The sequence below is a fragment of the Blennius ocellaris genome (assembly GCF_963422515.1).
Source record: "Blennius ocellaris genome assembly, chromosome: 18".
Lineage (NCBI taxonomy): Eukaryota > Metazoa > Chordata > Actinopteri > Blenniiformes > Blenniidae > Blennius > Blennius ocellaris.
In genome coordinates, this window is record NC_137667.1 from 14,608,573 (window position 1) to 14,621,266 (window position 12,694).

At 40.7% G+C, this 12,694-nt stretch overlaps 1 protein-coding gene across 1 annotated transcript in view; it reads left to right on the plus strand.

Annotated features, from left to right (window-relative positions):
- Positions 1–3,662: 3,662 nt before the first annotated feature.
- mettl24 (methyltransferase like 24) overlaps positions 3,663–12,694 on the plus strand; it is a gene marked incomplete at its 3' end in the record, with an annotated part of 32,030 nt that continues 22,998 nt past the window's right edge. Inside the window, exon 1 of the mRNA XM_080513910.1 lies at positions 3,663–4,252. Within this exon, the coding sequence (XP_080370036.1) occupies positions 3,905–4,252 (348 nt within the window). The 5' untranslated portion in view covers positions 3,663–3,904. The remainder of the gene's footprint in view (positions 4,253–12,694) is intronic.

The following is a 12,694-nucleotide window of genomic DNA, read 5'->3' on the forward strand; positions in this document are numbered from 1 at the left end:
GTTATTAGGCACAGCTCACATGCTGCCACTCTGCTGCTCATCCTACAAATGCATGTTCAACTGCAAGCCCAACCCAGATCAGAACTAGTTTTATTCTCATCATGAGACAAGAATACTTGTTGATCACCAGGTGCACCACTGGTCCTTAAAGTGCCGCCACGTTTACCACATTTCTGCCTCATGTACATGATGCCCAACAGAATTGCAGGCCCAGAACCTCCAGAAGTCAAAGGCAACTGTTCTGTGTCTTTGTTTCTGATTAATGATTGATCACCACTGCATTTGTGGCTCATTTGACCTACAGCACCTTGCCTAAGCTGGATTCAGCAGGATTATGGGTACAAACTGTTATTGTCACTCTGTGACACTACCTGCTTCACCTCCTCAGAAGGGACATGAGCAGACAGGGCGATGATTAAAACAGGTCAGATGTATCGGAAAATAGCAATAACTCATCGCCAGTGTGATACTTTCACCTCATGTGGAGAAAAATCCTGCAAAATCATCACTTTTTATATTTAAACATTAACAAATAATTGTTGCATTATTAAGAAGAATCAGCTTTGCTTAACCCAAGCAAATCAATTCAGTAGCAATCTCTGGCATCTTTTCTATTTTTCATTCAAAATTACACACTGATTTTACGAGAATGGGTTTTACTCTCACAGCAGATATTGTTGGCTGAAATCAGCCAGGATACAACGATACAAGGAAGTCTATCAATAATATTTGTTGAAGTTGTGAAAGGGAAAGCTTTTATAATTTTTTTCATATTACAGTGAGAGTGGCGGAAAAAAAAAAGTGTGCATGTGTGAGGAGGAGGATTTTTGGTCCCATCTAAAAGCAAACACACTGTAACCTTCACCAACTGGTTGTTTCTCACTGTGCAAGACTTCCCCAGCACACACACAAAAAGGAAAAAGCCACGAGCAAATGAACCTACATTACTCCAGTTTTGTCTAGTTTTGCTTGTGGTGAAACCTGCTTATGGTGGATCTGATAGGAGCTGATGTTTGTTTAGGTGATAGCGAGAACTGAACTCCTTCCTGCAGGTGACGTCTCTTCCTGATCATTTTCACTGGTTTTGTCTTCTTTTCTTTCATTTTTAAAAAGTTGTTTTGTTGTTGTTGTTTAAAAAAAAAGTCTTATTTACATATTCTTTCCTAAATTTGCTTTGTACAATTACATAATAGATGTTATATAGCAGTCACGGCAACTATGTTAAAATTTGTGTCCAGGTTTTTGGACAGTGACATCAGGATTTGGTTGACCTTTAGGGTTTACCTCTAACCTTTGTGCTTCTTCATGTGCAAGAGTGAATATTGATGATCAAGTCTGCAGGATATTTTCTCAGTGGATTTTGTTTGACTGAAGACTGGAGAGGAAATTATTCTTCCCAAATTTGAAATATGAATAACATATAAAGTATGGAGTGCAACTTAACCCCAACTGTTGCAAAATTATTTTTTTTAAAAGTCGATCATTATTACAAAAATAAAATAAAATGAAATGAAATTATTTAAAATAAACAAAAAAAAACTAATAGACAAAATTAATCAATGAATTGATACAAAAGGCCTTGTATAAATTCTGAAAAAGAATACAACACACATATTCTGTGTCGCCAAAAAATATGCATGGAGTTGCAGAGTGGAGTAAATAGTTAGGGTTCATATTTCAAGTGAGAAAATATCCAAATTCAGTCCACGTTAGACTTGAAAATATCTTTCTGTGTAATTCGAATGTCCACCGTATGCATACATGGTGGGTTTCTTCCCATAGTCCAAAAAGATGCCTTTGAGGGTAATCATTGACCCTCAATTGTCCACGAATGTGATTGTTGAGTGTGTGTGACTGCCTGCCTCTCCGTGTTTACCCTGCGATGGACTGCTGACCTGTACAGGCTGTACTCACCAACAATCTGACAGGATTGGCTGTAGCCATCCTGGGAAGTTGGATAAAGCTGAAATAAATACAGCTGGATGCACACAGTTTATGTCTGTGGCCATTCCAGTTGGGCATTTACAGTCTCAGTCAGGTCACATTGTACTCTGCTTCACAAGGAGTTGGTGGCCAGTCTTCGTGACGAACCACAGGGTGGCAGCAGAGTATGATGCTGCACATGCTTTTTCTTTCCTGACAGTGACACAAAATGCAGGAAATGAAGTCGAGCTAGTCAACAAAATAGACACCATACGATCCCAGTATAACTCAGAAGACACTTTATTTGTTACATTGGCATTTTATTTCAGCAAATTCTGCTTTTACAATTGTTGGGATTTATGGTTGGTTATTAGCGTTAAATTATCGTACGTAATAACTGAAAGTAATAAATCACTGGAAGTAATTTCTGAAAAATTGAAGTTCTAATGGAAGTAAACTGTCCTTTACTCATTAGCAACTCCTAAAGTAATTGAGTCAGTGGCGCCGCCAGGATTCAATTCCATAGTACGCACGTGACCAATGGCGAATTTTTCCAGTGGTTGACCACATGTTTCTTTGTTCTCAAAGATAATGTTCGACTGGCATCCAAGGTTCCAGCGGGTAAATATATCTCCTTTCTCCCAATATGAATATGATGATGGTGGTCCGGCCATGCCCTGTTTCTGTAAACATTGGTGCGTTCTCTGCTGTGGCTCACACAGTGGTTGTAGTCCACTCCATCCTGTCTCCACCAGGGTCAACGATGGCCCGCCCCATCATCTCATCTGTGTTCCCATCCCAACCCATTTACCCACCACATCTCAGGCCAGACACACACACACACACACACACACACACACACACACACACACACACACACACACACACACGCACTACTACAGTGTACACTTTTGTAACCCCTTCAATGGAATCACTCCAGTAGCAATTTTCTCTTTTTCTTCCAAAGGGGGCAGCAGAGAACTATTTTCAAGCCGATGGAGAAAGACTACAGTTTGTCACTGCAGAATGAAATGAGCCCTGTCATTATTTTTGCATTTTCTTGGAATTAACGATGTATGGATGTTCTGCAAAGTTAAGCAAATCCAATTTCCAATGCAAGTGAAAGTCTCCCTCCAAAAATAATCTGCTTAGTGCTCTAATAAATATCTTTCTTTTCATTGGAAAAAAAAAAAACATTCACAAAACATGACATAACTGATTAGTTGTAATGTCGGGAAAATTAATTGAGGAATGAACACAGCACTGGCACAGCCTATAATATTTTGTTCTTCCCCCAATTACATGCACTCACACACATTTCAGTTTCGTCAACTTCCCATTTGCATGCATTTCACATCTAAAACAAACCCAGAGAAAGAGGCAGAGAGAGAGAGAGAGAGAGAGAGAGAGAGAGAGAGAGCCAGAGCTGCATGGACCTGTAGTAAAGTAGCAAGCCCTGCCCATATCTGTAACCCGAGATCCAGCTGTGTGTGTGTGTGTGTGTGTGTGTGTGTGTGTGTGTGTGTGTGTGTGTGTGTGTGTGTGTGTGTGTGTGTGTGTGTGTGTGTGTGTGTGTGTGTGTGTGTGTGTGTGTGATGATGTGAGCCCATTAGAAAGGAAACGAAAGGAAATTGAAGGGGCGTGTGTTGTTGGGAAGAAGGGGGACTTACAAATGCGAGGAGGAGTTCTGAAAGTGAGTGGGACACATTGTCCTGCACAAGCTACACTTGCACGGCCTCCTCAACATCAACGTGCAAGCGGACACACAGGTTTATGATATAAATGTACGCGGACGTTATGAGCTGAGGCTGGCTCAAGAGAAGAGAAGAGAAGAGAAGAGAAGAGAAGAGAAGAGAAGAGAAGAGAAGAGAAGAGAAGAGAAGAGAAGAGAAGAGACTTTGATGATCAGAATGGGTTAGAAAAAGAAGCAGGAAAATAGAACTTCAAGTTGAGGTGATGGACTAAGGTGAGACAAGGGCAGATGGGACCGATGGACATGTGTGGAGAGCGACTGACCCTGGGTTTGCTCCTGCGTCTGGGCGTCCTGCTCACCGCTGTGTGCATTTGCATTCATCTTTACCTGGATTCAGGTTGGCAGGGAGTGCCCACACCTCAGGCCTTGGGCGCTCCCTCCCAAACCAATCAGAAGTTGGGTCAACATAGCAGGATGAAACAAGTCTCTGCAGACTCTGTAGAGCAGGACAGAAGCGTCAAAAGGAGAGTCTCTTATGTTCGCACACTGAAGAAGGAGAGTCACGTGAAGAAGAGCAGTGAAGATAAAGAAGACCCTGCACGGCCATGCTGTCCACAGCACCACCCGCACAGAAAGGTATGTTAAATATTCTGCCAACCTTCGAGATCTAAATTGCTGCCATTAAGATGCCTGTATAGTTATCTGATCCTAAATCAGTGCGACAGGAGAAAGAGTGGCTCAATAAGAAGCTTTCACTCCATCTCTGCAAGTCACTGGCTTAAAGCTCTGTAATCCCTGGAGGGTGATGAAGGAAGAACAGGCAGCAAAATCAATGCATGTTCAATGAGAGCCTCCCAAATGCTTTGAAGTTAAAAAAAAGAAAGGGAGGCGGGGTGGGGTTGTCACTCTAGCACTACAAAGATCGCTCGCATTTATTTTTTAATATATACCTGCAGTTTAAATAGAAGTGGGTTTGACACAAGCGACAATTTAAACTCTTGTATCAGCTGGAATTCTATACAGTCAGCTGAAGCAAACACAGCTATTCACACGTGCAAACACACATGCACGCACTCCAAGAGATTGACCCCGTGACCTCTGAAGGATGTGTTAGCACTTCATGTTAACATCCCTCTGGTGCCCTCCCTTTGAAACAACAAAAGTTTAACATTTTGTTGTTTGAGCTCCTTTTTATTCCCTCAGCCTTACCATCATGAAGCGACACAAAGCTGTATTTCAAACACCCTAAGCAACCATATCTCCTGTGTCTGTCCTCCTCTCGGCGGTATTTCTTAATTTTTATTACTTAAGGCTTTTAAATGCTCGTCGTGTTTGTCTGTAAATTTTTGATGACCCCAGAGCAGCGAGAGACACAGGAGCAACATTGCAGACTGTTAAATGCCACGGAAATCACTGCAGGGCTGTTATATCACACCGTGAAATGGGCACTTGTGCGCCATCAATATTACATACTGCCATATGCTCACTCCTTGATTCTTAACGCAAAATTTGTCTCCTAAGATGCCCCAAAGGTGCCTTGATGAAATTTCTGTGTCATATGCTTCCACCATTTAACTCCCTCTTCCTCTATGCCTGCACTCTCCCTCACTTCTCTCCCTTCAGGCTCTCATGGAGAAGATCAGCGTTGCTCTTTTGCTCCGTCATGTTCCCTCGTCCCCGTTCTTCAGGCTCCCATCGCCCCCCCCCCCCCCCCCCCCCCCCCCCCACCTGTCTGTCTTCACGCTGACCCACCGCTTCTTCTCACGTTATCTTCTCTCCTTTACAACCTCGCAGTCTGGTATCTCCGTCACCAGCCCCTTGCTTCCTTCTCCTGTCCCGTGTTTCAGTGTTGCTGATGAGATATTGAGCTGAAAAGCAGCAATCCTGTATTGGGGGGAATATATCAAGGATTATTCAAGTGACCTTCAGGAACAACATGGGATGTCTCTGGAAAGATATTGCTCAAGCTAAAGAGCCTCAAAGCCAATAGCATAAGCAAGCTGGTGTATTCCAAAGAATGTAGAGGACTGACGAGTACTTTGAGTGCATTATTAAAGAAATGAGGGCATATATACACCTTTTCGCCAATATATTGTTTGAATTTTAAACCACATTATTCTTCACCCTCTTATTAAATAATTGTTCAAACTGCAGAACTATTCAAACAATGAACAGATTGATTTCAGATTTATGTTAAGGCAGAATATGAACTGAAACAGTTTGCACTTTGCAGTTTTTCACCATTATCTATTAATGGGGCTGAATTAAAAAAAAAAAAAAGTGTTTTATAGCATTCACAACTCTACAGTGATTCTATTTCTGCATATGGTGCTTCATCGTCAGTTCCCAGAATATCTTTCTTTATTCACCTTTTACAGTCCTTTATGTTTGCTGATAAAATGAGCATGACTAAACAACTCAGTCTTTGATCCGACATTAATAAAATTACACCATCATCACAGACAAAAACTCTGCAACTATCGCAGCAGTAAGACACTGATATAAATTCTGTCAAAGAAGGTAAGGAATAACAGACGGTGGAAGTAGATAAAGAACAAGTGGACGTATTATGTTCAGATTCTCAATCTGTTACCACTAAATAGCAAACCGAAAGTTGAGCTTACCTTTCAGCCATTTTTCTTCTCTTTGAAAATAACAGTTGTCAAAGTCAGGAGCTTCGCAGTATGAAATAACTATTATTTGTCCAGCACTTTCACAACATTGACGTCAATTTAAAAGCTTATGTTTTTGGAAATGTTTTCTCTTTACTGTCCATTTATCAGGAATTCATGATAAAATTGCTGATAATTAAGCCACTGAATGTAACTGAAAACTTTCAAGCATCATGCCGAAAACCTGAAGCTTCATGTTTCTAGTTCATTATTGTTATGAAATACTACAACTTTTATGACGACATGTGTAGATTGCTATATGTTCCAGCTATAATGTTGCCTCCCTTTATTCAAATTGTGACGTGTATTACAATCACACACAATTTAAGTTTAATGAACAAGATGGGTTTTGTTTTTCTGACTTAATTCGATGCATTTTCAGTAAATCAGTTCAAAATCATTTTGTACTCATTTACTTTTGAAATAACTGCAATTGTAATTGTCTAACATATCAATATCATACAACAGTTAGCATTAAAAGTTGTAAATTGTGATACAAGACAAAAACCAACAAACAAACAGGAAACACAACAATGATGACATGACATGTTTGTCCATACTGTTAGCTGACATATGGAAGGGTGCACAGTCGTATTCTCAACATTACTGTCAAAAGCGACAGTCGTGTTTTTGTTTTTTGTTTTTTTTTGTGGTTGATCCAGCTAAAGTACATCTCTTCCAGATGTTAAAAAAGACAAAAAATCCATGACATCTCTAATCCATTCGACATGCCTGGTGGAAAGCCATATGTCCCAATTCCTGCAGGACAATGTCCCATCATCTTAGTTTATTCTGACACTGATATTGGTGCTTTCTTTGTGTATGCACCTCAGGAACATTTGGATTTCAGATGGAATTCACATGTTTAGAAGGAAAAAAAAGATATCAACAGTGAAAATCAACTACTATCCACTGGAGATTGTGATGTTTCTTCAGGTTAAGATGAAGCAGTGATGCATCCTCCATTTAATATGAGATAATGCATCTGAAATTCATTCAACCAGCCATTGACGTCAATTTAATAGCTTATGTTTTTGGAAATGTTTTCTCTTTACTGTCCATTTATCAGGAATTCATGATAAAATTACTAATAATTAAGCCACTGAATGTAACTGAAAACTGGCACCGTTAACCACGACACCGCCACTACAACTTAGGTGTAATCAGTATCCACTAAAGCTTGAGACACTTGATTGGGTTCACCCCAGTTTACAGTGTGTAGTTGTACACATATGAAGTTTGATACAATTAAAAGGTAGAAATGACAGCAAACCAAGGACTCCAAGGTGCCCCAGCTTTACAGACAACAGCACCAGCTGCTCTGTTATCTTTGCTGTCTAGTTGGGAAATGACCAAAGCGCTGCATCTTTAGCCTGGAGGCATTTCCTGTACAAAATGAAGTCAGAAAGATTTCCGAAAGGCAAAGTTCTCTTCAAAACTCATTCAAAAGGCTGTACTGAAAAGAGGTGACAGGACAAACTGTTACTGACAAATATCTTTGCCATTAATAAACTGTGTGAATGTATGTGTGTGTGTATTGGGGGGGGAGGCAGCCTGCGGGTGTGTTTTAGTAAAAAAAAACAATCCAAAGGAAATCTAATCTCTCAGCTGTCAGACATCCACATAAATACACTCACACACCTCTTTAATCTTTTACACCCTGCGCAGGCTTTCTTCCCTTCTCGCAAAACAGGAGAGGGATGCGTTGGTAAATTATAGACTCATAAAATGTGTTGGTCGAGACAACAGCAGCTGGAATGGAAGGAGAGGAAAACAGAGACAGAGACGGGTAAAGTAACACTGGAGAAAAGCAGATGCACTGTGCTCTGATGACTCAGGCTCCTGATTTTAACATGGTAATAAACAGACTATTGCCTTAAGTCACAGTGACGCAGAGTCAGACGCACAATGCATCACCTAATCACGCCAATGCTGTTCAATCTCTTGAGACGAAGATAACTCTGTTTCCGTAAAAATACATGATAGAAGAAATCGCCAATTAGCACCACAAGTTCATTTGAATTCTGTGATCCTATTATCAAAAGTGAAGCAAACACTAAAGATAGGGATAGTGATCATCATTGTTGCCTTACGAGAAAGAACCATGGGTTTGAGTCTGGGTCCGGGCCTTTCTAAGTAGAGTTTGCATGTTTTCCATGGGCCTGTGGAGGTTTTCTCATGGTTCCCTATAATGTCACTGTTTATATTGTTCATACTCTCTCTCCACTCATGGCATCCCCATTTTACAGTTAGATATTGTTGAGTTTGGGGGAAGGAAACTTTTCTCTTTTTCATTTCTTTTCCAACAAGACCTCTGTGCTTGTATCTTTCAGGCTTTTCTCCCAGAGAGCCTGGCTGCCATTCGCGTTACACACACTGATCCTCAAAGCCGACAGCCAGGTCGCAGATACAAAAGATCACAACCAAAAGGCAACATAAAGCTGTGGATGCTCTTATATTTCCAGAAGATTTTATAAGATGAACTACTATGTCACCCAATAGATAAAAGATAAGAGTGAAAAAATCTAGTTATATAAACAAACGATGCTGCCAAATGTAATCTATGTCCCTGCATCTTTTACTTTCTTGGAATTGTTGGAAGAAACAGCATAAACACCCATTGAAAATGATGTCCAGATCTCATGCTGTAAGACACGGTAATAATAATAAAAAAAAACAACCCCAAAACAACATCCGTCTGGTGAATGAAGTATCTCATTTAAAGCACCGATGTTTGTCTGCATCAATCCAGCTGTTTATTACCTTGTTTGTTGTGACAGCAAAGACAGATTGCTCCATAGATATTTCTATTTATTTGTTGACAGAAGAAAAATTAAAGGAATTCAGTACGGAAAACAAAATGCACTTTGTTATGTCCTCCTGAGCTGACCCTCATGTATTGTCATTTATATTCATTAAAATAAACGCTATTGATTATTACATTTATTCCACAGAAAGACATCAATCAGTCAGAGCACTTTCAACTGTACTTCCAATTACTGCTTCTAATTAGATGATACACAAACTGATTGACTTGGCAGTATGAATTAGTTTTGTTTAAATTCACGACCCTGAGTGTTGGTTATTCGAGACTTGCCGTAGCGTGAGAACAGAAAAGGCCATTTCATACTGTCTGTGGCAACCTCTCTCCTGAGCCTCGTTGGAATTTCTAACGCAGAAACCTCCTGACCTCTGCCGGGTCTAGAAGAACTGAAATCCTCGACAGAGAGAGGGGTGCGACTCTCAGAAAACAACGAGAGGGGCTGACTTCTGTAATCTCGGAGGTGTGACTGGATTCAGCGCTCGGGCATTTTGAACCGCCAGCTGGGACGTGTGAGAAACAGGAGTCACAAGGACTCAGCAGGCAGGAAGCTGACACGTCACCTGCACTTTCCTCCATGCCAGCCTGAGAGGCCGAAGTATTCATGTTCACCATCAGCAGTTATGCACTTATATAAAATAGATTATTATCCACTCTATAAGAGTCAACTCAGTATGCAAAGCCTTTGAACAGAATGCATTTATCTACAATTCATACATGACTTGAAATTGCCCGTAGGAGTCATTGGGAGTGTGTGTGGTTGCCTGCGTGTGATTGAATGATGATCTCATTAAAATCACTGCGCATAAACACTGCGGTCTTAATACATGGAGCCGACGTGATTAAAATTAGGATGAGATCAAAGGAGGGATCAGAATGTGCCTCACAATTAAAACATATCTGTCATCTAGCCGTGTGACACTTGATGCATGTTATTCTGAAATTAGCAGCTGTAGCAAAGGACAATTGCTTGATTGAGAAGAAAACGCTGCACTTACACATGTCATAATCGTTTCTTTTCTTTTTTTTTTTTATCAATATCATATTCCGAACAAGGATAAGGATTATTTGGATTGTGGTTACAAAAGAAACACATGTGAGCAACAAGCTTGATTAATCCAACTAACAAATCCGTCTTCAACATTCCCAGAGAGCTTCCTGGAAAATGTTGGATCATACACTGCAAAACAATACAAAGCATTATGAGATTCACCCACTGATTCAAAGAGATGGTTTTAGGTTTTTTTTGGGTGCCAAAACCTGCACTTGATCAGTTTATAAAGTATTCTGACCTCTCATTAAAAAAAATTGACCACGTAAACGCAGTCTGTGTTCATCCATTGATTTGACTGAATAACCTGTCCAGATCGTGTTCTGTTTTAGCCCATTCATAGTGGGATTGGCTGCAGCCATCGTAAACCTAACTTTGATCAAGCAGATATTCACTTCTGCTAAGAGACAGTATGTCAGCAGTTTCTGTTCTGTCAGTGAAGCTTATCTTAAGTCAGTATATTAAATATAATGAATACATAAAGCTGAGTATTACTGATAACATGCCCTCATAACCAAAAACCATTCCAGAATAATGCAAACTTTTACACAAGATTATGGTAAACAAATAAGTCAACTTAAAATCGTAGAATGTTCTTAGGTCTGCTCTCACATCATACATCTCAACTGTGATTATGTTCAATTGTTTTCTTTTCAAACATATCGCCAATCATATGATCTCAAAACTTCTTGTACAATCTCCTACAGGGACCACAATGTCTGCAACACAGTGAATTTTACATGAGGGTGATCAAATGTGCGCTCTTCAGATGATTCCCCATGATAGTTCCAATAGATCTTCTGATCTTAGCTGAGAAGCACCTCAGAAATTATTCAGTTTTTGTAGATTTTACTATGAAGTGGATTTAATTAAATGTGGACATAACAGGCAATTATCCAACAAGCTTCACTCAGTAATACATAACTACAATCAGGAGACTTTGTTTAGTTTATCAAAGGAGAAATAGAGTGAAAGAATATCCCCAAACTGTGGATTGCACAAAAAGGACGCAGCATTAAAATTACTGGAGTGGCAAAACTTCTTGCAAACACAGGTTCCATTGTATATAATCGCCACATAAAGCACAAAATCTTTTCATTATGAATTTTTGGGTAGGAAAAAATGCAGAATAATCAGCTTATCCAAAAGGATCACATGCCTCTTCCAAAGCAGCTTGTAACAATGTATGGTGCAATAACAGCAGGCAAAATAAATAGTGAAAATAAACATGTTTAGACATGCAAGTCTTTTGATTTGATGGGCATTTGGACGGAATCTCTGTGGTGACGTTGCGATTCGCATTCTACACACGTCAACAACCCTGGAGAAATAAACAGCTCCAGACAAGCACATCGGCGTTTCACAATGTGAGATTAGTGTCCAAGTCAGACCAAAATAAAACAGGCCGGCTTGGACTGCGCGTGGCAAGTTATGGGGGAGGGGAACACAAAGAGGCGCTTCACATGATCGATCGCTCCTTCTCGGCAAAGTGTGTAGAGATGTGACCGCTCAACGTCCACGAACAGAGTGCTTGCACAGTTTTCTGAAAAGCGGTGAGGAGTTGAGCATCATCCTCAAGCTGCCTCTTTTCAAACTCCTCAGCCGACACGTTGGAGGCTTTTGATCTCTACTTTTAAATGCTTCGCTTTCATACGAGCCGTGTCTCGGACAAGACGATCAAAACCACATGCTGCCCGGTGGTAAAACAGAAACCACCCAGTGCACGTAACGTCACACTGGGCCTGTTGTGTGTGCTGGCTGCGGTCGCACAAAGACGCCCACTGGAGCCGGGAGGGGGGGAAAGTCAGTGTCAAACTGACAACTTCAGCATCTTGATCGCACAATACTCCCTTCAGACGTGGACGCCTTGTCTGGAACATTCCACAAAGTTCTCAGCCTCTCCCTCCCAGCTGATATGAATGAGTGCATTGACCTCTGAAATTGGATGCCCCCCCCCCAACCCCCTCTCCCATCTCTCACCTTCCAATGGTGTCCGTCCAGGAGCAGCAAGCACATGAGGAATGACCGTCTTCAAGCTGATGCATGTCACCAAAATGCATTAGCTTTGTTTGTTTAGCAGAAACCTATTCTGGCCATTCGCCTGCACACTGTTAGAAAGACAACACAGGCCATTTAAATCCAAGAGCAACAGACAGAGATAGTAAATCTGAAAAACAATCATTTCAAGAGCTTATAGGTTGATTCAGATCCCCCGTTGTTTTCTCTATGCCCACTGCATTGACATGATAGCTGGCAAACTAATGAGAATACAAAATATGGAGGAAAACAGTCCAAAGTGGAGATTCGTGAGGCACAGGTAGAAATATATGTAGTTTCTGTTTGAATGTCTAGTGATCGTTCAGAGATGCGAATAAACAAATTAACAAGGAAACAAAAACAAGAGCAGGAAGTGATCATGAGAATGGGACAAAATAATGAGCCAAGAGAGCAGACATTACTTAATGACCTCCACCTTCCTGTCTCGCGGTTCGTCTTTCCAGCTCCAACTCAGGAAGGGAATGTCATCGAGTGCT